This window comes from Bombus fervidus, chromosome 10, assembly GCF_041682495.2.
Source record: "Bombus fervidus isolate BK054 chromosome 10, iyBomFerv1, whole genome shotgun sequence".
In the NCBI taxonomy this organism is placed as follows: Eukaryota; Metazoa; Arthropoda; class Insecta; order Hymenoptera; family Apidae; genus Bombus; species Bombus fervidus.
Window position 1 is genome coordinate 10479279 of NC_091526.1, and position 18183 is coordinate 10497461.

General features: G+C 39.3%; 3 protein-coding genes across 12 annotated transcripts in view; 1 reads left to right on the forward strand and 2 right to left on the reverse strand.

Moving 5' to 3' along the window:
• The first annotated feature begins 106 nt into the window (after positions 1 to 106).
• Dhfr (dihydrofolate reductase) lies at positions 107 to 1180 on the forward strand. The gene is made up of 5 exons (XM_072011732.1): positions 107 to 262; positions 335 to 490; positions 569 to 692; positions 837 to 946; positions 1065 to 1180. The coding sequence occupies exons 1-5, from the start codon at positions 186 to 188 to the stop codon at positions 1153 to 1155; spliced, it is 558 nt and encodes a 185-aa protein (XP_071867833.1). The 5' UTR covers positions 107 to 185; the 3' UTR covers positions 1156 to 1180.
• A 1621-nt stretch (positions 1181 to 2801) lies between these two features.
• Positions 2802 to 3907, reverse strand: Hint1 (histidine triad nucleotide binding protein 1). Its single transcript, XM_072011733.1, has 2 exons — positions 3574 to 3907; positions 2802 to 3208 (listed from the first exon to the last, which is right to left on the reverse strand). Exons 1-2 carry the CDS (start codon positions 3775 to 3777, stop codon positions 2939 to 2941), a joined length of 474 nt encoding a protein of 157 aa, XP_071867834.1. The 5' UTR covers positions 3778 to 3907; the 3' UTR covers positions 2802 to 2938.
• A 227-nt stretch (positions 3908 to 4134) lies between these two features.
• The window catches only part of LOC139991533 (cyclin-dependent kinase 4), a 36547-nt gene continuing 22498 nt past the window's right edge, over positions 4135 to 18183 (reverse strand). For 4 of the 10 annotated variants that reach the window (XM_072011696.1, XM_072011697.1, XM_072011704.1 and 1 more), the window contains 4 exons: positions 6329 to 6999; positions 5910 to 6254; positions 5410 to 5570; positions 4135 to 5328 (listed from right to left, as the gene is read on the reverse strand). In XM_072011696.1, the coding sequence (XP_071867797.1) occupies positions 5109 to 5328; positions 5410 to 5570; positions 5910 to 6254; positions 6329 to 6979 (1377 nt within the window). In that variant the 5' untranslated portion in view covers positions 6980 to 6999 and the 3' untranslated portion in view covers positions 4135 to 5108. Of the gene's footprint in view, positions 5329 to 5409; positions 5571 to 5909; positions 6255 to 6328; positions 7000 to 7267; positions 7746 to 9642; positions 10293 to 11100; positions 12499 to 12552; positions 14581 to 18183 lie in introns of those variants that run through there. The other 6 variants (XM_072011699.1, XM_072011705.1, XM_072011698.1 and 3 more) reach the window with 6 other exon arrangements.

Below are 18183 nucleotides of genomic sequence, written 5' to 3' on the forward strand. Positions count from 1 at the left end.
GCGGTGAATTGGCGCAATTCATCAGAATTCTATCAGAATTCTAAGGCGTCCACTACAAATAACGGTTAAATAATTATATCTGATTATACATGTGTGTCCCTATTCTTGAACATAACTTTCCATACATGTGTTGACACATTTACTACTTGATTAAACAAATACTACAAAAATTTGAGTTGTTAGTGATGAACTTAAATTTAATTGCGGCAGCATGTGAGGGGATGGGTATTGGTGTAAAAGGAACATTACCATGGAAACTCAAGTAATAAACAATTAAGGTTAGATTATAAATGTAAATAGTGTAGTACATTATAACCTATTCCTTATCTTATAGAAGTGAAATGGCATTCTTTACGTCTATGACAACGAATACGAAGGACTCAAATAAAAAGAATGTTGTTTTAATGGGACGAAGGACGTGGGAATGTATTCCAGAGAAGTACAAACCATTAAAAAATCGAATAAACATAGTACTTACGTCACAGCCTTTGTAAGGACGACTCATTTTTATTAACAATTTGAAATTAAATTAATTTTTTAAATTTATAAAGAATAATTAACTATGTAGAGATTATGGGGATGATGCGATAGTATGCAAAAGTATTCCACATGCTCTCGAAGTTATTAAAAAACCTACATTAAAAGATCAAATCGAAGGTATATGGGTAATAGGTGGAAGTTCCGTATACAAGGTACAACATTTATACAAATCTCTGCTTAGGTCCTATTCCTAGGAGGTCTAATTCCTTTCATTGTATTCTAAAAATATGAATTTGCATAAATATCCGCAGTCTAATACAAACAGTTTCATAGAAAAGATCTAATTGCAATTTCAGGAAGCAATGGAATCTCCGAACTTTCACCGATTATATTTGACAAGAGTGAAAAAGCATTTTGTTTGTGATACCTTTTTCCCAGCTATTCCTAATAATTTTGTTTTGATAAAGTAAGTATTCTTATGATTTTTCTTAACTATCCCGAATAATTTTATTTTACCACATGCTTAATTATTTTTATTTTTTTTTCCAATTATTTCATATTTGTTTCCTTTTCAATTAATTTAGTGATCCTAACATTCCTCAGGGCGTTCAAGAAGAAAATGATATAGAATTCATATATGAAGTGTATGAAAAAAAAATAGATTTTTCTATCTGAAAATTATTTAAGAGTAAAAATGTGAAATTTTGACCTTTAACACTTTGACTACCATGCTGAAACCACATGTTTCATTCAGGATGTTACAGTATTTTAACACAGTGCAGTATTATATATAAGATTTTTTCTCATTTATTTTTTATGTTTTTCTTTTGGCACTTTTTATTTGAAAGTATCTTCTATTTATTTTATTTATTTATTTATTTTTACTTATTATTTCTAACGGCATTTGGTCTGACTCTATTCTTTTTCTTACTTTCATGTCAATTATTTGTTCTGTTACTTCCTGCTTGCGATTTACATAGTCTTGTGGCGGCACTTGACAAGCAAATACCACTACTCAACATTAAATAGTGTCGGATGACGGTAGCGCAGGACCCGCGTTCAAATCGCGACGACCGGAGTCCGATTTTTCTTCCGCGGCATCAAAAATGAGAAGAAAATACAGCAGTACCTCAGCAGCGACACAGGTGACCCGCAGCAGAACCTGTCTCACTCTACACGCGCCAGACCACTACACAACTATGTACAACTCAGTCTATTACTAAGTTTTCTCTCTCTTCTATATAGATTCATTGCTCTCTTGCTTTATCTCTGCCATTGATTATTGTCCAACCTTCCTCTTCCAGATGAAGGTATCTTCTATTTATCAGTGGACTTACATGACTTATTTGACTACTTGCGAAGGATCGTCGTAGGTATTTGAAAAGATATTCCAAAGGAAGTAATAAAACTATTGAATTGTTATAAAAGTAATACGAAAATGGTTTATTGAGAAAATTAGAATGTAAAACTTTGAAGCATTCTATACAAAGCTTTGATCGGGACAATTTGGACTATAAGTTATTGTTTTCTTTAAATTCTCCCGTGTCCTTGACCGGTCCGTCTTTTATCTGTATAACATAGTTTGCATACGCTTCCGGAATCATTTTTCCGAACGGCGATATTGTAATGACTCCGTCGAAGACAAGGATTTTTTGTATTTTCAGACAACCCTAATAATTTTGCAGTTAATAATTCTCTACATTTTCTAATATTTACATCCTTCCTTGTTGCAATTTTCTGATACAGTTATTATTTCGTCATCAACGAACAGCTCAACATATCATATGGATTGACATCGCCAAGTAATTGCCTAATGAGGCCGTCTGTCTCAGGAAAAGAAAATGATTTCTGCCGACCATTAAATTCATTCCATTTACCAAATTGAATTGTACTTTCCTCGGTATCATCAGTTCTTTTTTCTTCCTCAATGACCAATTCTTATAAAATCTCGTCAACATTATCTTCATTACATTCAGTATCATTACGATTGCACTTATTAATATCCGAATCAGAATCAGACGATGTAATTCTATTTATATTTTTATTTCTAGTAAATCTGATGTCTTCCTCATCGCTACTATCCGAATTTGTGTAAGTCTCGTAAAAGCTTTCTTTTTCACTGCGATTTGACTCACTAAGAAATAAGTTTTCCATTTTTCTTTTCGACATTGTAAGGAATTAAGGCAAAGATTTTAAGGTATCTAAAATATCGATGGAAGTACCAAGCAGAGTACGCTTGGTACAGCGGCACTCGTGGCCTGAAGGAGATTTCATTGAAAACACGCGCGACAATAAACGTGTTAAACTGAGACAACTAAAGCTGACAAGAGCATAATATTATTTATTCATCAAGAACATGAAGAATGTTACGTTAAAGATAATTTTCATGACAACAGATACTTTTTATAATCCCAAATTATAATTAGATATAACGTTACGTTAAGAGAAACGAAATTCCTTAACCAGGTGGCCACTTCATTTGACGACCACCGAGGACATGTAGATGCAAATGATAGACCGATTGTGCACCATGCTTGCCATCGTTGATGACTAAACGAAATCCATCATTTAGACCTTGTTGCTTCGCTACCTTATGAGCAACTATCATTAAATGACCCAACAAAGTTTCGTCCCCGTCTTCGGCAGTTGAAAGTTGTGGAATTGGTTTTCGTGGAATCACCAGGAAATGCACCGGTGCTTGGCCGTTAATGTCATGAAATGCAACGCACTAACACATTAAAAAATTTGTTTCATTAGCAGAATTCTAACGACAAAGTAAATTATGTAACAGTACGTTTCGAAGATTCTAAACGTTTACATATAGTATCATTTCGCAAAAAGAATTAAAAAATACTGAAAAAAATTAAGGAAAGTGTCTATATACATTAAGTTTACAAATAGAGAATTTGAATTAATTCGTTAGTGTTGCGGTTATAATATAGTACAAAATAAATTATGTACTTTAATTATACATACAACTATTAGTAATTGCTATGGAGACATACAAATCAGTAAATAACCTTAAATCTTCATGACAAATATAATATTTGATATTTCAGAACAATATTCTTCCAATCATTTAATTCGATTTACCTGGTCATCCTCGTAAATGAAATTACAAGGTATTTCTTTACGCAGTATCTTTCCGAAAATTGTATCTTCCGAGGGAGCTGCAGTTTGGGCTTTTTCAACTTCGGTCGCCATTTTTCTCCAGCATGGAGTACGATGTGATAGATTAGCATTGAAATATGGTAGACGTTTACATGAATTTATAGCGAGATTTAAAAGCAGTCTCATTTCGAAAGTACTTAAAATATCTTTATAGGCTTAACACGTTATTCTTTCGAGTTCACACCAGAATAATTCACTAATTTAACGTTTACGTATATCAGTAAAATAATCGGGAATAGTTTAGGACAAAAAAGAGGGCAATGTCCAACACGCCATATCAGAAATTACAAGTGGCGGTAAATTTGAATCGTAAATTTGATGCTATTAGACCGTGGATATTTATCTACATTCGTATATTTATGAACACAATTATGAGGATTTAAGTAAAGATATTTCATATATTTTTACAGATTCTATTATTAGACTACCGACCGAATACTATTCTTTTTTTAATACAATTTCAGTTTAAGAATAGTTTCGATATATAAAACTATAAAATCTTTATTTTACTGTACAGTCTTTTCATGCGTCTTTCACATATTTTTACAAACTGCATAATCATGTATATATATATTATTCGCCTAATATTAAGATTTATACACATACTAGAGATAAAATACATTATTAACTCCTATTCGTTATTATCTTTACAGACATATGGCAGTGTACTTTCTGGTTTTTTTTTACGGGAGATCCTATGTCTTTCCGACAAATCTAACGGGTCAGTAGGCCCCAGTCTTACAAGAATAACGCTACTTAATAGTACGTACTTACAGTTAAGTTTAATTACATAGAAAATTAAGGCATAGGTTGTGAACGTTCCAACGACTTTGGAAGGCACACCTAATTAATTATTACACAAAATCATTTTTGGTGCGCGTCATATATGTAAATCCCATTTGTTTTTGCAAAAAAGTATCTTCCACTTTACTTACAAAAGAATGGAACGTCGACATAATTGGATTCATAGATATTACAAAACTAATAGTAATATTAAAAATACTTCTTAAATATTACCTAAATAAATAAGGTCAACAATGTTATCATTAGATACATAAACGATGAAAATTATACGGTCGTTTAAATAAATCAGAAAAATGGTTCTTTCTTGAATTATTTAACGACTGTGTATAATTAAACTATGACGATTTCTCGAAGTTAACTGATGGTCGTATGATTTAAATATGATGATAATACACTTCATAGAGCGTAGTAAACGTATTTTGCAATTGTAATTTCTAAATGAGAAAGGAATATTTATAAATCGTATATAGTTACGAAAATCCCTATTGTACTATATTCGTAATAAACTATACTATTCGCTTAAAAACAAAATGCTACGATGTCCTTAAAAAAAAATAATACGCTTACGTACTTTTGGATATACTAACGTCAGTCTACGTTTCAAAAATTACTAAAGATACCAAAAACAAAAAAATACTCAGAAATAATGATCATCACGAGTCGTCTTCAGCGAAATACCGATGTCTGAGAGCCTGAGCTGCAGTTAATCGTCTATGAGGATCAAACATAAGCATACTTTTAATTAAATCTAATCCGTGCTCATTGAGATCAGGTATTATTGACTCAAGAGGTTTTGGTACCCTATAAGGGAAAGCTGTCCAACTAAGGGACACATTTTCTGGCCATTCTTCACACGGCGGAGTTCCAATTGTTCTGTAGAACAATTAAAATATGTTTAAATTTAAACTATTTTCTTATACCAAACAAAAATGGCGGATATCTTCATTAACTTACCGGAAAATCCTATCAAGTTGATCGCCTTCGCTTGTACCTGGGAAAAGAGGTTCAAGTATACTCAATTCTGCTAATATGCATCCTACAGACCAAATGTCAACAGCGGTGGCATAAGAGCAGCCCAGGAGGACTTCCGGTGCGCGATACCACTGCGTCACGACCTATAATTGTCAATAACTTTAATGGTTTACTGACTAGGATATACAATCATAGATATAAAAGGAAGCAGTACAGCGAGGTAATAAAATTGAAATAGCAGTGAAAATTTACAAATTTCAGGGACTGAAACGAATAATCTGACGCATTTTCGGAATAGATCAATCTGCTTGAAAAAAAGGGATGGATTAACATCGTTGAACCGATAATAGCAATTAATTTATAATGAAAAATAAACTGATTTAGCTGCGGTTAGATTATTCAGTCAGACTACTTTAATGCTTTCTTTTACCTCACTGTATCGTTTCAACAATGTTCGCCGTTTGTACAATGTGTCAACCTACCACAGAAGTCAATCTCATTTCAAAGTCGTACGTTTTCGCCAATCCAAAATCTGCGATCTTTATTCTCCCCTCTCGGGATACCAAAAGATTTTGTGGTTTCAAATCCCTATGAATGATCCTGTGACTGTGTAAAAATTCGACTCCTTTCAGTATCTCCTGCGACATTTGTTTCAGCAGATGAGACGGGATACCTGACTCTGAACAGGAGGACATGTAAGACGCTAAATCCCTTTCTACGTGTTCGAACACCAACCATAAAGTCAACCCTCGATCTAGCCTCTCCGACATCCCATCGGCGGAAGGCAAGTGTAGATAATTCCCTTGACAAACGTCCAACAGTCTCACCTGCACGCATAACAGACAATGTGAATGCAAATACTAATATAATGCCATTTAAGCACATAGTCTTTACGACTTACAATGTGAGGATGCTCGAATCTTTCGAGCTGTTTCAAGGTAGCTATTTCTCTTAATGTAGACGTGGGTAGTCCATCTGCTGTCAGCGGCACCCTAACTTTTTTTAGCGCTACGACTTGTCCCGTATTCAAGTCTTTGGCCTTGTAAACGGTACCGTAAGCTCCATTGCCGATCAAAGACAATTCCTGATACGATGCATCCTCGCCGAGTAAAGAAGTCTGAATTTGTACATCGCTATCCGACTCTGACCTCTTGCTAGAGCTACCAGACAGTTCTTCCTGACCACTGTACTTCATTTGTATGATCGTTTCAAAGCTACCAAACTGTCCTTCCTTCGAGGAGCCAGCCGTCACGTTCGCCGGCCCCTCCAAGTTAGTTTGGATCAGTTGCTTGGTGCTGTCCAAAGATTCCTCGCTGATTTGGAAAGGATTCGTCTCCGACTCGCTGCCCGGTATCAATTCGATCGTGTTCTTGGGCAAGGAACTCGTACTCGTTAATTTCTCCACGCTCTCCAATTTTTCCGTGCTCAAGTCATGCTCCTTCTCGGATGTTCCCTCGATCGAAGTCTCGGAGAACTTGGACTTCTTCGGTGGTGTTGGAGACGACAGATCAGGTCCGAGCTCTGAGCTCGGACGTCGAGATGTTCCAGCCATCACAACATTTTGACTTCTACCTGAAACAAGGAGGAAGCCAATGCAATCGTTTTCGCTACATTGACTACAGACAGATATCTAAAAAAGAATAACATCGACAGGTGTTTAGGAAAGGATCTTTCGAATCGGTGTTACACCTGTTTAACCACGACACGAACGATTCATCGATTTCAATCCAATTCCGACAATTATCAATACGCAAATATTGTCTTCGAAGACTACATTAAGATGTCTACGTCAAAGTACGTGCAGTCTAAATTAATAAATGGATGCAATGTACCGACATACTTGGGAACAGACACTTGTGACAAACTCTGAGCGATAGATATTGCTGATTCTTCGAGTTTCATTAAAATTTCCATGTACCGTACACGCGGTCGTGTTGCACCGTCTGTTATGCGACATCTGCATCGACACCTGCGTTCGTATAATAACCTTGGCCTCATCGTCGGCTTTCGAACATCTTGTAAATGGAAGTAAGAAGGGCCGGGGTTATACAGCCGGGGTTCTTATCCTTTGTTTTCTCCAGCGGTAATACGCAATGACCCGCCGGCTCTGAAGAAAATTGTTCGCTGGCTATATTATTGGGGAAATTTCTCTTCCAAGTTCATTCGTTTACACTTCCGTGAAATTATCGCCGGTCTCTTAAAGCGCATTCTTTTTAGCGTCAAATTTTTAAAATAATATTTTAAATCACAATTTCGTAACTATAGAATCAACGTAACAAAATATTTCATTCGATAAAACTTGAACTGAAAATATAATAAAATGAAACTGTACTATAGTAACTTGGACTACGCGCGAGTTCCTTCATTTTTAGTTCAACCGTTTAAATTTAACGGTACAATTTTGGATATTTATAATCAGATTCTGTTCTGTCGTATTTTGTACTTACATAAGAATAGAATATTTTAGAATGGTATGAAATTGTAACAGGTTGAATCGTTGGAGAGATACAGTGTATAGCCTTCGTCAGCATATACAGGGTAACTAAACGTCATATGGATTAATAACGAACGAAGAAGGCGTGGAAGATGATAATATCGGCTCGCGTAGTAAGATATGTAAGAGTTAGTTTTCGTTGTAACGTGTCTAATAAAGGGAAAAAATTCTACGGTAAAACCTAAGGACCATGGAAAGGCAACATAGTACGTATTTATGGTTTCGTAATATTTACATAGATCTAGACAAGTGTAAGTGTGTGTAGCAAAGTATACGGTGTTAGATATCGTTTCTACATTTATAATATTTATGGTGTAACCGAACGTCTCGGTCGAAATAATCTTCATCAGAAAAAGGTATATATTTTATCATATCAAAAGTTCTTATGAACGAAGAGTAAATTTATGTAAAGATAGCGCATTACCCTTTTTTCTACAGACGATGCTTTCGAAAAGTTGTCAACGCTATAAATACAGACGAAATGACATCTTTGTGGAGGGAGTTTCGTAGCCAACTTCATTCGCCGTCTTCATCAAATTCTTTTTATCAACTTCCTTTTGTGATAAGACCGGGTAAAAAAAGAACTGAACGGCACAGAGGGACAAACGTTACATCATATGAAACGATCACGAAGTTTCCTTTACAAAGTCAAACTTTCTCAATCGTTAATTACGTCGTTGATTACCTATATCAGGACAAAACTACGAAGCTAAAAGATAAAACTGTGCGTAGGTAAGAAGAAGAGCAGCGACGAATTTCAAATTTCGTAACAGTTTCCATGTAACACTATCTCGAGACCACCTAAGCGGACCAGTCACGTGTTTCCAATGCATCATTTGGTTTAGAGAACAAGAAAATGTTTTCCACGAGGAGAGGGGCAAAAAAAAAAAAAAAAGGGAAAGAAAAAAGAAAAGAAAAAAAGAAAAAGACGCGATGGGCGAGTCTCTTGAGAAACGTCTGTGCCTCGTGTTTCGTTGGGAACCAAGAACAAGCAGAGGAATGCAAACGCGATCAACTTTTCTGGGAATTACAAAAAGAAAAACTAGAGCGTGGTGGTGGCCAGTGAAGGAAGCGATAACATACGAAAGCTTCATCCGGCTCGATAGAAGATAAGCAACGATACGGTAGAATGAAATAGAAGGAATGTAGAATAGTAAATATGTACGTGTATCAAACTTTCTATTATCTCCTGAAAAGGTGAAGAAGAGTACTCGAGCTGTTACGTAGGCTATTACACACGGCACGTGATTCGCTTTGTTGGTAAATCAGAATGACGCTACAACGTCGAAGTTGGCACATCGGATTGCTCAACGCGTTCTGTTTCCTATCTTCCACTATGCTACTTTGTTACACGTGTTACACTATACGTACTATGTATACTATGTGTTACGAGGCGATAAAGATACATATATAGTTGCGCGAAAATTCGGAAGAATTTTAAACTTTTAAACGAGCGTCGAATCGCCAGCCGATTATACGAATGAATGAATGAATTCTTGTAAACGAGACCGCATTTTATCAATCGAACATTATCATTGTCTCATTTCCTTCGGCGTAATCTAAACAATTTACATACTACGGTGAATAGACTTCCTTAGATATGATTAATCGAAAAATACCTGCGATTCCGTGGACGATCGATGAATGGAAAATTAGATACAAGAAAAAATATATATCTATATCTATATCTATATATATATATATATATTAGGCAGAGATACCGTGTGGACTTTTGGTGAGACAGGAAACGGCGCATAGACGAATAAAGTAAACACGAAGGCGCCAGTAGATTTCAGATTATTCATGGGGTTGACACTACTATCTGGTCGGGTCTTTCACGCGTCCAACACTTATAGTCAGCCCTCCCATTCACTACCATTTCTAAACCGTACCAACCAATAGACTGAACGCTTGGAAACTTGTGCGTCAAGTATGAGAATCATACAGCGCTACTATCGATCTGGAATTTACGATTCGATCTGATGAGACGAATGAGTCGTTCAGATCCTAGATTATTCACGAAAAAGTAACGGCCGATTACTTAACGTATGAAGAATCGCTCGTTCGAGCCGAGCACACTTATTGATTTATGTTTTTACGATGACTAATCGACTGGTCACGGCGTGTGTAACGTAGCATTTCACGGATGATGATTTCGAAAAAATTCAGAGAAAAACGACGAACGATCGAAAATTGGTGGTATACAGAAATTACGTGCTCCAGATAGAGCGTGTTTCCTGATATGGTTTCGAATTTTTCCACGATAATCGTATCGATACAGCGTTTACAGATATAGACAATTTTATCGCACAAGTAGCTCTTATTAGTGAGAAGAATAATAAAAAGGAATAGAATTACTATAACAGATAGAATAATAGGAGAAATATAGAATTATCAAAATACTTTTTATAATTATTTGTGATATATATATATATTTACGAATGAAAAGAAATATGACTTTATGATTTACGAATGCAAATGGTTGCTCGATATTTCAGCCTGTGTATGTATACTACGTTGGTAACGAAGGATTACGAATTATAGGTTAAAATTTCCCGCGATTCCTGACATGGGAATGATTCACATTCCAAAGCTACTCTATCCGGGATAGTCTCGCGAAATTGGATAGTTTCTATTCGAATCGAAAAAGCTTGCAATGCACAAGAAGCACGTGGTTACCTATGCACCGTGGTTCGTAAACAAGAGAACTGCGGGGGAACCACCCCCGCCAGTAAGTGGTTGACTCTTGCCTTATCTTCACGTGTCGCGACATTCCACGTTCTCACGTTTCACAGATATGCTACCGTAACGTAACAAAAGTTCTCACGATGAAAAACCCCGAGGAAATCAAGAAACAGCATCGTTATTAATCGACGCATAAAAACGACCTATCCAACCGACGTTTTTCATCCCCTATGAAAAATTATGTCTCACGATGTATCTAAAACGTCAGAAAATCTCCCTTGTAACTGGCATATGAAATTTGTTCTAATCACGAATCACAGAAAAAACGACGTGCAACAAGTGTCGCGTGCGTGTGTTCACCGTGAAATCGTCGCCGTAAAGCGCACAAGTGCGTAATCGAATTGGCTATTCGAAAAGGTTATGTGTATCCTGACGAAGATCTATTCAGAAAGGTGTACTATCTGTTCCAGCGAGAGCGTGGATTCTTCACTTACCCACCGGCTAGGTGCTGACCTCCCACGAGAGAAGCTCGGAGCGACGGCAGCGATGCGCTGTGAAGAAAAACAGAGTGCGGTGCGGTTCCACGTGCCGGAAGCGGGTATTAACGAATGCTGTTTTGTGTTCTCCCTCTACGTTGCTCTCTCTCTCTCTCTCAGCGTCTCGTGTCCTACGAGATGCGAGAGCACACAGACGAGGTTCGCTTTGCACACTACAGCGGTACGATAGAAACGATGCAGGATGCACGAGAGACACTCCGGTTGCCGCGTTGAACGAGGAGGAGCACACGGCCGACCACTCGCGAGCGTAACCCAACGGCGACTCGACGAATCGTCGTGCAGCCGAGCGGCCGTGCTAGTCGAAACTCGATGGTAAGCCGACGACTGCACTGTGGACCGACCTGAAAAGTACTGACACGACCGACGGACACGCATACGGCTAGCAGACAGAGTTAGTCGTTGCCGAGCCCTCGAGGAAGTAGGCCCAACTCTCTCGAGCGGACCTCGATCGAGCCCCGTTCCCATCGACCGCTACCGACAGCTGCCGCTCTGGCCCTTCCAACGCTCCTGCCGCCACGATCGGCTTATCCGTATGCACGCGGAGAGGGAGGTTCTACGGAATAGAAAGAGACACGTTGCTGCGACGCGTAGCGTCGCGTCGCAACGCGTCGGTTACCAGGATGCCCAACGCGCGTCGGGAAGCTCACCAATTTACCCATTGACGGAACGACCGCCTCTTCCTTCGACTTTATATCACCCCTATGACGGCTTACGAATTACTAGAAACCTTCCTGGAAACGTGTTACACCTCACGCGTAACGCCTGTGTTTCATACAGGACATGCATCGTGATTCATGCTCGTTATTCTTTGTAATAGCGATTTAGAAGGAGATGCGTCAGAAACACGTAATACTATCGTTACTTAATATTTTACATGAATTTCTTTCGTAGAAAATTATCGTTTCACGGCAGGCTTTCAACGAGTTCGTAGTAGGGTATTGCGAGCTTGCCACTCGTTAGTGACGCTCGAGAAGAACGTTCAAGTAGATGCAACGAGTCTGCTGGAATATTTCGCTGTTCGAGCGTCTCTACGAGATCATAAAAATCCTATCTATCGTTTGTTTCGAGCGCACTTCCCTTGTCTTGGAGTTTCGACAGAGGACAGCGGGGAAAGAGAGGAAGAGAAAACGAGAGGTAGCCGTCGCAAGAGGAAGCGACGCTGAGGAAGAAACGAGACGGGAAGCAAACGGGGAACAACAGAGGGACGAAGCCACGAGGACTTACGAAATCACGATCGTTGCATGCAGCGTACATTCCACGAAATTTTAAGAAGAAGTTACACAAAGTTAGGCGCGAAATCGACATTGTCCGCGTGTCGAACGAACTTTCAATTCGAGTCACTGTCACTCGCCAACATGCACGCACGCTACTTAATTAAAGAGAACGCACCAAGATTGAACGTTTCTGCGGCGAAAATGTTCCTTTGCGTCGAGACACGGTCAAGTCCACCTCTGGAAATAACAAGATTGCTCCACGTGGTCTTGGTTTCTCACGTTAACGCGCCGATTGTCATCACGACAACATATCGGCAGGTCGTTGTTCCTGACGGTGGCGCCAAGCAGCGTTAACCCTCGCGAGGAGTCCCGGTTATCCGGCTCTTCCTCTCTCTTGTCTTCCGATCAGCGTCCGTTGCGCGTCCCGAAACATGAATGGAATGCTTCCTGCGGCGGCCGATGTACGCGAGAGACGACGACTCCGGAATGGAATGGGCCGGTAGACTCTCCAACTCAGGGACGGGCCATTATGGTCGGTGCCCTTCGTAGGGCAAGCAGCAGGCGTCCATGGCCATTGGTTTCCTAAACGCCCCTTCCCTTCAGCGCTCGAATTTCCAGAGTACAGCAACTCAACGCGACTATACCAATGCTACGAATAATACAGATACGGTAGTTGAGGAAAATATTCGAACGTTCGTACATATTTCTTATGGATATATTGTTGCGTGTTATATGAAACATTTAGAAATTTCATTGCGACTGCAACGAGAGCCGATTGTCACGGTTACGTTGATAAAGCGTGAAGAAAGGATCTGAAAATGGTATTTATCGTGGCGTTTACATACTAATTAATCAGATCCAAATATATCAGGTACACTTGGATATTTTATACGTCTTTGGATATTATGTGCATTCTGTACATATCTGCGTCCTCAAATTTCTCATAAATGCATAGAAATCCTCGATCTACCTATTACACAATCAGATAAAATACCAAATGAAATAAATTTTGTTGGAATCTTCCCGATAAATGTAAGTAGGTGTCCTAATACTTATGAGCGGTGGTATACACGCCAGGAATTTTAAAAAAGCCAGATTGTTCGACCTGGCGAGACTTTTAGGAGCGTATTTTATTATGTATTCCGTTTGGTCGGATTAGGGAATCCGGTTGAAATGGTAGCGTGTCCGTTGTTTTTACGCCTGTATTTTATTCGTATTTCACCGCGATCCCTTCGTTAGTTGTGGTCTTTGATTTCTGTAAATTTCCGTGCATCCTTCGACGGATGTAAATAACACGGTCCATTTGAACGTTCTATGCTTCGAGCGTAATCGACGCGACGTTTTTCTAATTAAGAGATACATATTCGGCGTCGAGATTAAACGAGACGTCACTGATCGTGTAACACACAGGGAGGGAGAGGAAAAAATCATTTCGCGCATCTGCGTGTGACTAAATGCGGTGTACTGTATGACGATTATGAGCATTTTCATGTGCGTCAGTGGTGATTCAAGCGGTTTGCGCCAACTCACGAGTATTTCAAGCTGAAAGGTAGTAACATACTCTTTTTGCAAACCGGTCGCCTTCCAATAGGTGATCATTGCGAACTCACGAAAAAAAAAAAAAAAAATTATTTATTAAACTCGTAATGTTGACAAACAGAACGATCGAATGTTATTTTTGTAATGTTGCATTCTCAGACTTGAAATCTCGCTTTGACCGTTTTAATGATTTTCTATTACTGAGCTGAATATTATAGTAGTATGCATACGAAGTGCACTCTACCGTGCGATGAATCAATGTCCGCTCATCATACTAATGACCGTTTTTAATTGGATTTCATGTATGTTGGCAAACGCGTGACTAATTGGAAAACTCTGGGCAAAAATCAATTTTCCGCCAACGTTGCCCGTTAAATCGTTGGATTATAGTAATAAAGATAGTTCGATGGAGGAATAATAGAATTTAAGATACGACGGTTAATGCGGGCACTGAAATTACAGAAGGCAATAAAGCAGTATGTTTCACGAAATAAAGTGGAACATTAGAAATGGAAGGGAATCGGGTTCCGTTATATGCTATATAGCCAGAATTCAATGTCAACCGACAAAGTAACTATTGTCTCGTTTTACGTGCGTCTGTTTCAGGCAAACGTATACTTTGTGGACATTCTGGAAAAACTAAGAAACCTATGTAATTTAATGCACTGTACAAACAGTGGGCTTAAATTTGTGACACATGTAAGGCCGTAATGTCTCTATAGTTGACAAAAAAACAGGGCCGAGAAAATTTCATCGGAGGCTTCGCGTTGGAGAAAATCAAGTTTGGAAATTTATAAAATATTTCCGAACTTGACCAATTTAGAGACAGGACTAGACGAGAATCTTCAACGGAAGATTATTTTGCAAAGGAAACAGAGTTTGAACGTATTTAATTAAATACTTCTACCGTGTATATACCTTGCATGTACCAAAAGATGTAGCTGTTAGCTTTCAGCTCTATAATACGCTGTTAATTTAAACGTACTAACACTAACAGCAAGAGACAGAAAAGCGCGTTTATCAATCTACCGAATGCACGGAAGATTAATCGTTTTTCCTCCTATCGATCTTGGAATTCTATTGCAGCCACTTGGAAACCACGCACACCTGGTAAATCCTTGTTAAAAACCAGCGCACAGTACATATTTCCGAGGCAAACAGAAAGAGAGCACAGTGAGCCGATTGTACAGCTACGAGGAAACTTCGAAATGGCACGGAAATGTGCAGTTCGGTTTCTTATCATCCGTGCTGCAACATCGCGCGTATCGACCCTGTCGTCCATTCTCGATTCATGTCGGTCGAATCGCTAAAAATAATCCCGACCTTTTAGATGGCCTGTCATAACTACCTCGGCAATCCGCGCAATAAAACGGTTGGACAAACCGTTTAGCACATTGAAACAGAATTATTGCCAAGTTCCTGGTAGACAATGGTGCAGTTGGTTGCGAGGTACCGGCATACCAGGACCCTCTTGTACGATTCAACTAACAGTAGTGAAAAATTTTACGAGTCATTCAGTTACAAATTAGCGTGTCGATACGTTTGACAATAGAAGACGAAACTTCGTTACGTGCCTATCACGCCATCCCCTTTCTTTACCAACACCTGCGAGTTTTACTGGAAAAAATGCAAAGTATGGAAAGTATGAAGAACTAATTAGAGCGTACATGGAATTCACACCTAGGATACGATTAGGATGATTAGGACGGACGTGATCGTCTGCGTGCCGATCATTAAGGACCAAGCGGCAGCTTGTCACGACGTTATAGACGCTTCGATTTCTTTGAATACAAAAAATATAACCGTACGACCCTAACAAACCTTTGGAATTTCCTTTCATCGCCGCTACGTTAAAAAAAGAAAAAGAAAGGACAGAATTTAGTAATGGCCGAGGTATTCGAAAAATCGACGTGCTACCGTAGCGTCTTTCTAAATGTACGAGTCTGATTATGCCGTGCGAAGTTGAAGAATCTGAAGATGTCGAAGCGTAGGTAACTGAAATAGCCCTGCCTTACCCTAAGCTCGAAAAGTTGCGCGATAAAGAAAGACGGTGAATAAATAAAAAGGCGAGCGGTGTCATAACCGGTCAAGAGTACGATGAACCATTCGCGACAGAGTCCCGGGAACGATAGAGGAGGAGTGGGACATACCACTGACGCACGTCGTTAATTACCACTTTCACCCAGTGCTACAGCTATTCGTGGGCCACGGAAAAGGAACCGTTGGGCCAGCGACGAGTGATTTTAGGCATTGGCTGCTACCTTGACGGGGTACCTCATTGTGGGACCCCTGGCTGCCGATGCGGTTGTTACCGGCTGTGCCATAACGCCTTTACCCTCGCCCAACTAGACGGCAGACTGGTTTTTGCCCAATTTAGATCCCCCATTGTTCGGCCCAGCTTGGAATGAAAATAGAGAATTGAACGCGGTCGTATCCTGGCCCGCGTGTTCCCTAGGAAAACACGGATAAAACGAGTATATTAACAGTCCTTGAGCTGCTGCCCGATTACTCTCCAATGCCACCGCATATTTCCATGCTTCTATCGTTCCCTTTCATCTTGTAACGCAGCGTTATCTTGCAACGATCGGATTTTCTTCTAATTCCTAGCTTTTTCGAATCTTCATTCTGAACGAATTGAACGTCGATGGAATGTTTAAAGTGGAAAGTGACTGGTCTTTTTAAAGGCAAATGTATGGAGATGTACAGAAGCTATGAGTATTGTAACTAAGTACTTTTATGATTGACAAAGATAGAAATAAATTTGAAAACACCTTTGGGACTTCGACCTACCGACTGCAAGGTACTCGTTGTCTGATTATCGACCGAAGGAACCTGTCTTTCCCGTAACAGGCTGTCCAGCAAACTACCTTTTTCACCATAGATCAAATCTTATTATCGTTAAAGAGGCGAACACAAAATATGCAGGTACAAAATTACTTGAAAATCGAGGGAGGCACACGGTTCTCAGTAGTCTATTATTGCTTATCCCATATTATCATCATCTGAACGAATCATTGTTGCTATATTAACTTCCAATGTCAATTCCCGTAATTTCCCGAGGAAAACTTAATTCTTGAAAAACGATACCACGCCAAATTTTTATCGAAATACGTAAGTTTAGTCGTAATTTCAATTATTCACAGAATTATGTATATCCTTATTCTATTTTGAATCGGTAAAGCTGAAAATGATACGAACAAGAAGACCTTAAAGGACTATTTCAAATCAGGTGCATAGAAAAATGTGTCTACCTCGTATCTGTTGCTCTATGTAGCGTTTCAAAGTATTATTTCACAAAATTATGGCAGGAAAATCAGGGTACACATTCGAACGGATAAAAGCGATTTCGAGCGTGTAGTTAAACATTGAAACGCCGGAAAAAGTAAACTAACACGGCAATTTAAACTATACCTAGTTCTCTGAACCGATAGGAATAATGAAACCATTTTCATTCTATTATTCTATCCCGGATGAGGATGAGTTACTGACCGACTAATTTCATGGACACTTGCCCAGGAGGCTAGCCGTTATACAAAAGTGCAATTTTAATTCTACGTACGCGTTGTGTTACAATGCGAAGACGAGCCCACCGAGCTTCTGAAAAATTCGTGGATAGGAAAAGGTGCGCCCGGTATTACGTGAGGTCAATGGGTAAACGGATTATATTCGAGCGAACGCTGTGCAAGAATTTTAAACGAAACCTTAAAAAGATTTTATTTGGGACGGAAAAAAGGAAACCGAGAGAAACTTTTGGGCACGCAGCCGAGTCACCGTATCCAACCATGGTGTAGCATGTTCAAACGCAACGAGTGCCGGCTTCGTTATTTTGATACAAATTTGCGCGGATTCGATACGCGGCAAGTTTTTCTCGCGATGGTAGCGTGAAACGTGCGGTGGCGAACGAAATTGAACATTACGGTGCAATTTCAGAGGCGGCTGCAACACGTCGCCTGATCAATGTTGCTCGACTGATCGAGGGGGCAGCCCTGCGCATTCCAGTCTGGTTTTACCATACCGAGAAAGAAGAAAGACGAAGAAGAAGAAGAAAATGAAGGGTCGCAGCTGTACAGTATCGCGAGAGCATTACGGGGAGTCTGGAAGTATAATCGAGACGTTCCAAAGGCACACCATGAGCTTCGTGCGTGTGTTGAACTCTCATGAATTCGCAACTCTCTTGTTGCATTACGATAATCACGTACAATATTTCCTGTTATGTCTTTCGATCTTTTTAACCCTTTCGATGTTACGTATATTACCGCTACTCATC